We start from the raw sequence: 11728 nt of genomic DNA on the forward strand, positions 1-11728 counted from the left end.
ATATTCGGCGGATGCCACGCTTAATTTGGCTAGATTTTCGGTCAGGGCCTTGGGGTCCAACGTAACATCACGTCGCCTTCTATGGTTGAGGAATTGGCAGGCCAACATGCGCAGCAAGTGGCAACTCGCTTCGTCGCCTTACTCAGCGGGGAACCTGTTTGGACCGGCCTTGGATCCCCTTCTGGTCGAAACCAGGAATCACCGTAAAATTCTGCCTCCAGCTTCTCGCAGAGGGGACCCTCGCTATTCTTTGTCATCTAGGTTCCAGTCCTTTCGGGGTTCCGGCTCTTCTTCTTCCCAAGCACGTTATCAACGTCCCTTCTCTTCCAGACCTCAACAGGACTTCCAGGTTAGACCAGGCTCCAGGTTTCCACCTCGTCGCTCCACCAAGGGAGGGAGGGGAGGCCGTTTTCCCCATAGGTCTAGATAGACAGGCTTCTCAGGTTCCCATCGGGGGTCGCCTCTCATTGTTTCTAGCTCAATGGGAGGCGTCTATTTCCGATTCCTGGGTTCTTGATTCTCTTTCCTCAGGTCTTTCCCTAGAGTTTTCTTCATCCCCTCCATCCCGATTTATCCCCTGCCCAGTTTCCCGAGATAGAACTAAGAGGGCCCTTGTGGCAGCTGCTATTGATCATCTCCTTGAAATTGCAGCTATTGAGCGGGTTCCCCAGTCACAACAAGGTCATGGTTTTTACTCCTGGCTCTTTGTCATCCAGAAGTCCTCGGGGGGTTGGCGGCCCATTTTGGACCTGAAAGCCTTGAACCGACACATTAGGTATCGTCGGTTCAAGATGCAATCCCTCTTCTCTATTTTGGAATCTGTCCGTCCATCTGATTTTCTGTTATCAATTGATTTAACGGAGGCTTACCTCCATGTCCCCATTTTGCCCACTCACTGTAGATACCTCCATTTCGCCTTTAGAGGCTCCCATTTCCAATATAGGGCTCTACCCTTCGGGCTGTCCTCAGCCCCTCGGGTTTTTACTAAAATAATGGCCACTTTGATAGGCCACATTCGTTCCACACCTCTGCGGCTCCAGTTTTATTTAGATGACATTTTGATCCTTTCCTCCTCCCTTTCGGAAGCAAAGGCAGATCTAACCACTGTCCTGAACGCCTTGCAAGCACATGGGTTCTCTATTAATTGGTCTAAGAGCCACCTTTCCCCATCCACTACTATTGTTCATTTGGGGGCCTGAATTGATACGGTCTCCTCCATGGTGTCTCTCTCCACGGAACGCCAACCAACCTTCGTTCCCTTGCTCTCAAGTGTTTAGCCTCTGGCTCGGCATCCATATTAACTCTTTCTCGTTTATTGGGCATGATGGTATCATCTTTTGGCATTACTCCATGGTCCCGTTTACACAGCAGGGACCTTCAATGGCTACTGCTCCCATTTCAAAGGTCGTTGCAGGACACATCCCCTCGCCGCATCCGACTTCCTCGCCAGGTGCTCGACTCTCTTCGTTGGTGGACCTCGAATGCCTTATCTCATGGCTGTTCTTTTCGGGAACCCCGACGGATTCAGTTAACCACGGATGCCAGCCTATCGGGCTGGGGAGCACACCTCCTACATCACATGACACAAGGTCGCTGGTCGGGGACAGAATCCCGTCTCAGCATAAACTTATTGGAACTCAGAGCTATCCGCTTAGCTCTGCTCCACTTCCAGGACCTCCTGGAGGGGAAAGACGTTCTCGTCTTAACAGACAATACAACCGCAAAGGCTCATGTGAACAAGTTGGGGGGTACGCACTCCCAAGCTTTGATGGCCAAGGCTTGCCTTCTGGGTCTTTGGGCCGAGACTCACCTGTCCTCGATCCGAGCAGATCACATTTCCGGCACAGCGAATTCCAAAGCAGACTTTCTCAGCCGGTTGCAAGTGGATCAAGGAGAATGGTCGATTCCTTCCTCTCTATTTCAAGAGATCTCGGACAGGTACGGGACCCCCCTCGTAGACTTGTTCGCTTCCAGGACAAACCACCAGCTACCCCGTTATTTTTCGAGGTTTCTGGACCTTCAGGCGGAGGCTACGGATGCTCTTCACAGCCAGTGGCCTCCAGGCCTTCTTTACGCTTTTCCTCCTCTACCGGTAATTCCCAAGTTAATCCAGAAGCTTCTCCAAGAACAAGCTCAACTGATCTTGATTGCCCCATTTTGGCCGATGCGTCCGTGGTTCGCGGACTTGATGACTCTATCTGTCTCGCCTCCATGGGAGATTCCTCCCTCCAAGGTCCAATTGTTCCATAGACTCTCTTCCATCCGGATCCGGCCTGGCTTCGCTTAACCATCTGGAGGTTGAGTGGGGCATCCTGACCGTGGCTAAGGTGCCACCACCGATAATCACAATGATTCAAGCCGCCCGTCGACCCTCTACAGTTCACATATACGAGGCCACCTGGCGGGCCTTTTCTTCCTGGTGCAAATCTGTCTCTGTTTCTCCCACATCGGCTTCCATCCTTCATGTACTATCCTTCCTTCAAAGGGGCCTCGACAAGGGTCTGACTCCCAATACTCTACGGCGTCAGGTCGCCACCATCACATCGGTCCTCACCTGCGGATCAAAGGATTCCATTTCCCAGCATCCCATTATCCGAAACTTCCTACGAGGCACCACTAACCTACGGCCTCCTCCCATCCATCGGTTTCCTTCCTGGAACCTAAACAAGGTCCTTACCGCACTGATGTCTCCGCCTTTCGAGCCTCTTCATTCTGTTTCCCTTCGTTTTCTCTCCCTGAAAGTCTCATTCCTGGTAGCGATTACCTCCGCCCGCCGATTTCAGAGCTAGCGGCGCTTTCCATCCGTGCGGATCTCTGTATTTTTCATACCGATAAAGTGGTTCTTCGCCTGGATCCAGCTTTCTTACCCAAAATTAATTCCTCGTTCCATAGAACACAGGAGCTTGTTCTACCTGACTTTTGCCCGCATCCCTCGCATCACCTAGAACGATTGTGGCATACCCTCGATGTTCGCAGGGCTCTAAAGATTTATATTTCCTGAACAGCAACACATCGCAAGTCGGAGGCCCTGTTTGTAGCTTTCCATCCTAACTCCATCGGATCCCGAGTTTCAGCTTCTACCCTGGGCCGTTGGATATGGGCCACTATCGCCTAGGCCTATCGGCATTCAGACTTGGCTCCCCCATGCGGGATCACGGCCCATTCGACCAGGAGTGCGGCGACGTCAGCCGCCTGGTCGACACAGGCATCTATGGAGGAAGTCTGTAGGGCTGCCACCTGGACTTCTATCAGCCCCTTCATCAGACATTACAGAGTGGACTCCTTCGCTTCGTCCGATGCGGCGTTTGGCAGACGAGTCCTGCAGGCAGTCCACCTTTCCTGAGTTCCACCGGAGCCTTCTTCGCCCTCCCTGGTGACATCTGGCTTTGGTATGTCCCCAGCATGACTGACGCTTTCTGCTGAGCTGGAGAATGGACGTTGGACTTACCTGATACGTCCTTTCTCAGTATATAGAAAGCGTCAGTCAGCCCCACCCTTCGGTCCGGTCCGGTGGTGGTTGGGGGGGGATCGGATATTAATTCTTTCTCATTTCAGGAAGACACGTCCCACGAGTCTGCGCTTCGCCCTCGACGAAGAACTGGGGCAACCGGAAGGATAGAGCCTTTATTAAGCAAGACTCGGTCATACGCTAGACGAGATGACTGACGCTTTCTACATGCTGAGAAAGGACGTATCAGGTAAGTCCAACGTCCATTTTCATTGTTTACATGTTTACTGTTATGCAGTCTTTCTCTTTTTTGTATATTTTTTTTTCTGTTGGTTTTATGCTGTAAGCTGCCCAAATTGGAGTCAAATAGTGTCTAAGTAAAATAAATGTTTTTCTCCCTTAGACTACTTAAGCAATTCAAGAAAATGCTACTCAAGCAATATATTAATATTTTCACCTCAAAAATATTTAATGAGTAGATCCACAGTTTTCTGAACATACATATTTCCAACCCAAAGTCAAAAAACAACAACACCAAAATCCTCACTTACCTGTTAGAGAAATGGTAAATCATCATCTTAAAAACTAAGACTAAAGCTATAGAAATCTTAGTGTTTTCTTGTTCTTACAAAATAAATTTATCTCTAAGGCATGATATACTACAGAATGCTTTAGGCAGGGTTGTCTAATCTTGGCAACTTGAAAACAGGTCTTAAAGTTGCTAAGGTTGGACATTCCTGCTCTACAGTAGTTCTGTGATGCAGGTAAGATAGCACTACTGAAATGCCAACACTCCAGCTGAGCTTAAATACAGTATATTGAAAGTGTATAATTAGGAGTCTGAAGATAATATACCCTTTGTCAGCACTATTAGGGCAGTGGGATGAGCTGGAATTATGATTTGCAAGCATAACTGTTGACATTCCATGTTATAGCACAGTGTGAACCTGTAAACATATGCATCCCTAAAGTTCTAATCTTCAACAAAATAAAAAGGCAACTAGTTGATCCATTTTAATATTATTTCTTTTTAAAGCAATCCTTAGTTCTTTTTTTTTTTCTGTTTCCATATACCAACCTGTGTCTTTTGATCCAATAAAACCATCCCTTACTAACTATAAGAAATAATTGTATATTTTATGTCTGGTTCATCAAAACCAAATGCAAATTTATCAATGTGCCTATTTTCAAGTAATATAAATAGCACACATTTTAATACATACTTCAGCATTTTCTGAATTATACAATATTTTGAAATTTAAACCATATAGAATAGAATAGAGTTTTTTATTGGCCAAGTGTGATTAAACACACAAGGAATTTGTCTTGGTACATATGCTCTAAGTGTTCATAAAAAGAAAAGATACATTCATCAAGAATCATAAGGTAAACACTTAATGATAGTCATAGGGTACAAATAAGCAATCAGGAAACAATATCAATATAAATTGTAAGTATACAAGCAACAAAATTACAGTCATACAGTCATAAGTGGAAGGAGATGAGTGATAGGAACGATGAGAAGATTAATAGTAATGCAGATTTAGTAAATAGTTTGACAGTGTTGAGGGAATTATTTGTTTAGCAGAGTGATAGCATTTGGAAAAAAACTGTTCTTGTGTCTAGTTGTTCTGGTGTGCAGTGCTCTATAGCGTCGTTTTGAGGGTAGGAGTTGAAACAGTTTATGTCCAGGATGTGAGAGGTCTGTAAATATTTTCACAGCCCTCTTTTTGACTCGTGCAGTATACAGTTCCTCAATGGAAGGCAGGTTGGTAGCAATTGTTTTTTCTGCAGTTCTAATTATCCTCTGAAGTCTGTGTCTGTCTTGTTGGGTTACAGAGCCAAACCAGACAGTTATAGAGGTGAAGATGACAGACTCAATAATTCCTCTATAGAACTGTATCAGCAGCTCCTTGGGCAGTTTGCATAAAATATAATTGTATATTTTATGTCTGGTTCATCAAAACCAAATGCAAATTTATCAGTGTGCCTATTTTCAAATAATATAAATAGCACACATTTTAATACAGCATTTCCTGAATTATACAATATTTTGAAATTTAAAATGTATTTAAAATGGTGAGCAATAAACTGCAATATTAAAAGAAGTATAATAACCACCAGTTAGTAAAGTATAATGTTTTGTTTTTAATGTGTGAGATTGATAACTTTTCTGCTTTAGAGAATGGAAATTATTTGTATCAATGTCTGTGAAACATCTTACGCTTGGTAGACCCAAGGGAATGCATTTTCCTGCTTTCTGGATCTTTAAACATCAGCAACCAAAGTATTCTTTTGAATTGTCTGGCTAAGTCAGAGAGTTGGCTCTCCTCCTACCTGGCAGATTGATTTCAAAAATGCAACATCTGTTCCATCCTGTGAGCTTTGATTCGGAACTCCTACATCACTCTTATGTCACCAGTGTTTGGAATATACATTGGTCTCCTGTAGTTAATAATCCTATGGCACTGTAGAATTCTTGAATAGTTTCTTAGAAGTAGAGTGAAATTCAATTAATATGAAGGCAACATATTTTCTTAAAAATATCATGGAAGAACCATGCAGAGTTGTTAAGATATGATAGGATACTCCTATTTTCACAATAGTTTAATACATTTTTATTTAATAATATATTAAAGTTAAACTTTCCCAATGGCCAAATTGTAATAATAGCACAGCAAAGTTCTTTAATAGTTCTTTGAAGTTTTCCTGGATGCAATAGAGCATTTGAGCATTTGAATTTTGAGTAGCAAAATTACAGAAACTTCTGGAATAATTTATAATGTTGCCTTCCCAAGCCCTGTGGCATTCCAGATGTTCTCAATCATAATTTAGTCCCTATCATTAGGCTATATTATTTAGAATTAGGAAGTTATAGCCTAAAACATTTGAGGATCAAGAGGTAAAGTAATATAAACAGAAACTGTACTTTGGAAGGAAAGAAACAGAAAGGAAAGGAAGCATAATGTAAAAGAAAAATATATTAATGTGTGTCTGTGACATTCTTTATATTATGATAGGATGGTACAATCTGTTTTCAACAATGTATGATGCCTTGATGCTTAATGGCAGTGATGCTCAAAATATTCATAGATGAAAGTTTGCTATATTGGTATTCAGATGTCAGCTGAAATTGCTTAAAATATTGATAAAAGGACTTTGATTAAAGCAGTGCTGTGATTAAAGGCTGACAGAGTCTAGAAAAGTTCTCTTTGTGAAGAAAGGAGCCACTGATGCAAAAAAAAAAAAAAGAGAGAGAGAGTGAAAAATAGCTATGTGAACTGATTGAAATGAGAAGAATCAAATATATGGCTATGATCATAAATCCACAGAATCTTTGGAAATATATATGTATGGATTTCTCATACTAGTTATACAATTGTTAAAGGCATTTAATGTAGGGATAATGTCTCTTCCTGTATTTTGAAAAAAACAACATACAAGAAAGTAATAGGTATCGAGACATGTAGAACAGATATTTTGGTAACATGCACTAAGTCATATATTTAGACTTTCCTAAACTGAACAGGAAATTCTGAAGAGGCAGGATAATTTCTACATGGATGGATACTCTGCTTTATGGATGCCCTGACTGGAAATAAAAAATGTACTCATGGGGAGTATAGAAATATTGTGACCTGAATACTTATGAATGCATATTGGTCTGCCTGTATAACAGCACATGCAAATATCATAAATTTCAATAAAATTTCTGGCAATTGACAACAGTGTCCAATTAAAGTTAATTGTTAGCATTACAGAATGTTCCTAACATTTTAGACTTTAACAGCAGTCCACCATACTACTGTTTTTTTCTGCTCTGTCTTCCTCTCCATATATCTTGATTATTTCTGAATTAATTTATATAAACACTTAGGAAATGTGTTGTTGTTGTTTTTTTTACTAGCGTCTACTCTGTGGTTCTTTGGAAATACAGTACATGGTTACTACCCTTCTGAATTCACACACAAAAAATGTTTTCTACCTTACATATTGCATATCTGTACCTTGTTGTGTACCCAACTGACAGATAAGCAGACGAGACATGTACAATCACTTTTGAATTCAATAACTCAAATATTTTCATATATTATTATATTATTACAGCAAAAACAATTTCACCAATATTCATCCTTAATACCATGTGATAACCTGCTATAGACCAATTAATCAGTTTTTTAAAATGCCAAAGTGGCTAAAGCAAATTTAGGATAAAACAAAATTAATACTTAGAATCTGCTTCTTTCCAAAGTTTTTCATATCTATGTTCCACTGAATATAATTCTAAAAAGAAAAAAAAAAGAAAATCATAACTAGATACTGTAACAATAGTAATAATATGAAAGAACCAGCTATATGTGATCCAATATGCCAGATGCTAATGACAGATTGAAAGAAAGGAATGGGAAGCCAAGGCAGATAAGGATATGTTGAATCTCTATTGTTGAGTTAATTATGTCTATGTAATAAAATTAAAAACTTTGAATGCTTTATTTTAATCTTAATTAAAATTGGTGAAAGAACAAAAGATTAAATAGTGTCGGGCCTTACATTGTTAATGTTTATGTTTCTGCAATTATAAAAAATAAATAGAGAAGGGTATGATCCAAATGGATGGACTACACCAGAAATGAGAAAGTCTTTCATGAGGAGTGAAAAATAGAAGCATCACTTTTAAAAAATCAACTTTTTTTGTGGTCCAAGGAGACCACAATAATAAATAAATATTTTATAATAAATAAAAATGCGACTTTTATTTATCTTTTCCAAACCAGTCAAGACCTAATCAAATAGAACAGACTCCAGATTGAGCTCAATCACATTAGTGAAACAATAAGAAAATAGTATAGCTGTTTTATGAAAAGACAGTTTATTCAACCATATGCCAGCCTTTTGGGATAGGCCAGGTCTTAGAACAGACAATGCATCAGAGGTGAGTTTCAGCAGGTTCTGACCTGTTCTGGAGAACTGGTAGCGGAAAATTTGAGTAGTTCGGAGAACTGGTAAATACCACCTCTGACTGGCCCCACCCCCATCTATTCTCTGCCTCCTGAGTCCCAGCTGATCAGGAGGAAATGGGGATTTTGTAGAAATCTTCCCCTGGAGTGGGGAGAGAAAGGATATTTTACAGTATCCTTCCTCTGCCGCACCCACCAATCCACACCCACAGAACCGGTAGTAAAAAATTTTGAATGCAGGACTACTGGAATTCTACAGCATAATCTTCAAAACCTGCTAGAGCTTCCTTCAGCTCTGTCTTATGCAAAACAGAGCCAAGGTAGGGTTACTTTGAGTTTCTTTGTTACACTTTCTCATTTCTCAGGTCTTTTACTTAACAGTTCTTGCACTACATCACATCACTCCACATCATAAGAACGTAATTTAATATTCTGACATTAGAATAGTTTAATTCTGACATCCCATCTGAAAAGCTAGTACCATGATAACATTTCAAATCATTTTTATGACAGTTACTAGGTATATAAGCACACAAACCGTTATTCAGAAAAATATGCTGAATTATAAATCTGTGCATCATATTCCTTTAAAAATGCATGCCTTAGTTAAGCATGATTATCAATTTTCTTTATTTACATACATGTTACCAATCAGAGATGAATTCTTTTACATCTTCTTTGGCATTGCACTTCTCATCTGTACTGAAAAGAACATAATATTGTATAATAAGTGACATTTTGCTTGTTTGTTACAGTATTCTTTTACTGGCATTAAGAATTCTGGAGGCATTGAAATGTCGCAAACAATCTAACTCTAACGTGTAAATCTTCTTCCCACTTCAGAACAGTTTATTTCATAAACCTTGGAATGTACTTAACTATTGCAAATTATTTGTCTAATGTACAATTTGTTGCTGTTCTTGCTTGCCTGCATCAACTATCACTTTTGCAGTGTTTTGTCTGTAAATTCTACATTTTAAATGTGGGACCGGGTGTAAGCAACTTGGGAATGAGTAGATGTCATACCTTATAGTGTGATTTCCTATCTTCCTATGCAGTTTCTTATTGGTCTTTTCTTCCACAGCTATATCCTTGGCAGTACGACTCATAGCAAATAACAGAAGTTGTTCACTTGATATCACATGCTAATTTTGGAAGCAGAACCTGAAATTCATTTCCTCAGATGGGCTGTAAGGTCTTCTGTTTTTCTGCTGCCAATAATTTATTTAGCTTACTATTATTTTGATCCAGAAATATTTTAATTATATTAATAAATATGTTTTACTAAAACAAAGCCAGATGGATGACTTGGGCCAATCACTTTCTCTCATCCCTAGGAAGGAGGCAATGGCAAACCACTTCTGAAAAAAATTACCAGGTAAACTTCAGGGATTAATTCAGATAAAAAAAAATTACCTGAAGGCATAGAACAATGCAAAACACCCCTGGTATAGAGAATGATTTCTATTATGAATTGTGTGCTTTATTTAGCTACTCTGTCACAGGCCTCTATATTTTTCAGTGACAATGTATATTCCTATTCCTCAAAGATGTCTGATCCTGAACGTATGAAAAGAAATTTTAATCTATGAAAGTGGAAAAAAAGTTTAATAAAGCAGTATTTAGGAGGAATGCTCCCTCATTAGTGTAACTATAACACCACAGATACCTCATTTAATTGGTATTTATTATGATTGGCAGCTATATACTGTAAATGTACTTTATTTCTGTTTCTTTAGGATACATATTTCTGTTTCAACACTGATTCATCAGGAGTCAGACAATTATGTGTCTCTATCTGTGTGTGTTATAAATTCAACTAAAACAATCTGTTGATAAAATTATTATCCTCACTCCTAGAATAATCAGTTTCAAAGCATCCAATTTTCATGTGATATTGTTTCAAAGAGTTAATCCTTTTATATGCTTGGCAATGAATCTTATTTCTACTGAAGGATTATATTGTTCTATACTTGACTAGCCATAATTCTGCAGTTTGAAATTATGACTGAGAGTCCTTGTTTGGCTACTTTTAAGTTTAATGTTATTAATTTCAAAAGATGCATGACAGAAATATAGCAAAGCCATATTTGATTTGACTGAGATTTATACTAACTGTTATAATCTCACAAGACAAATAATAGAACCCATATGTTCCAAACAGACTGAAGATTGCTAATTATGTGGGCCTACTTGTTTTGATATTTATTACACCTTAATTTTTCTCTATGTAATCATACTTTAAAACTACAAGCTATTGTAAGGGCTCTCAAGTAGCATGTAATATATTTTATAAATAAAGTGAGCTACACTATTTGCAAGTGATGCTTGTGAAGTAAACGAATAGCCCATTTCATATGAAAGACTGGTTATCTTAGATATCTTATATTGCCTTGCTAATTTGCTAATTTGAATTTCCTTCATTGTATTAAATATATTGAGTTGAATCTAGAATTAATTACATTCAGAGCTTTTTCAGTGAACAGCACAAGTTAGGAATGACTTAGTAGGCTAGTTTGGTTAAATATGTATGCTGCTTCAAAATAAATGGAATATTTTTAAATCAATGCCTTGGTCAAAGTAACTTTTTACAAAGGAATACGCAATCTAGGTGCTGGGAATACAATTCATAGAAATTAGTTTATGGCTTTGCAGCCCTACGGTGTTTTATTCTTAAAAATAATGATTGTTGTTTATTATGGTCTAAATAAATAATACAGCAAATGGAAAAGTGTGAAGACCACATAAATTATCTAAAACATGTTACTCAGTCAAAGCCTAAAATCAAACTAAACATTGATTATCAACGCTTCCTTGAGAGAAGGTTGCTTTCCCGCCACCTTGAAAGAGGCGGTGGTGAGGCCCCTCCTCAAGAAGCCCTCCCTGGACCCAGCTGTTTTAGCAAATTATTGTCCTGTCTCCAACCTCCGCTTTGTGGCGAAGGTTGTTGAGAATGTGGTGGCACGACAGCTCCCCCAGTACCTGGATGAAGCGGTTTATCTGGATCCGTTCCAGTCAGGCTTCAGACCTAGGAAACGGCATTGGTCGCATTGGTGTATGATCTCTGGAGGGCTCGGGACAGGGGTTGTTCCTCTGTCCTGGTCCTATTAGACCTCTCAGTGGCTTTTGATACCATCGACCATGGTATCATGCTGCGCCGGTTGGAGGGGTTAGGGGTGGGGGACACTGTGCTGCGGTGGTTTCTCTCTGACCGGTTGCAGTTTTGTGTTGACGGGGGGGCAGAGGTCGACCTCGAGGCGCCTTGTATGTGGGTTGCCACAGGGGTCTCTCGCCCCTTCTGTTCAACTTTGATCTGTCCCCG

At 39.7% G+C, this 11728-nt stretch overlaps 1 protein-coding gene across 1 annotated transcript; it reads left to right on the plus strand.

Moving 5' to 3' along the window:
- Positions 1-1175: 1175 nt before the first annotated feature.
- Positions 1176-10973, plus strand: LOC117680267 (uncharacterized). The gene is made up of 3 exons (XM_087875125.1): positions 1176-3389; positions 3556-3698; positions 9491-10973. Exon 1 carries the CDS (start codon positions 1351-1353, stop codon positions 2248-2250), a length of 900 nt encoding a protein of 299 aa, XP_087731251.1. The 5' UTR covers positions 1176-1350; the 3' UTR covers positions 2251-3389; positions 3556-3698; positions 9491-10973.
- The last annotated feature ends 755 nt before the right edge of the window (positions 10974-11728 follow it).

The sequence above is a fragment of the Pantherophis guttatus genome, chromosome 8 (assembly GCF_059756535.1).
Source record: "Pantherophis guttatus breed Tessera chromosome 8, ASM5975653v1, whole genome shotgun sequence".
NCBI classification, from domain to species: Eukaryota; Metazoa; Chordata; class Lepidosauria; order Squamata; family Colubridae; genus Pantherophis; species Pantherophis guttatus.

What these genes read in the sequence shown, in the direction of transcription:
- LOC117680267 (XM_087875125.1), top strand. Translation starts at nt 1,351, where the DNA reads ATGGTCCCGTTTACACAGCAGGGACCTTCAATGGCTACTGCTCCCATT.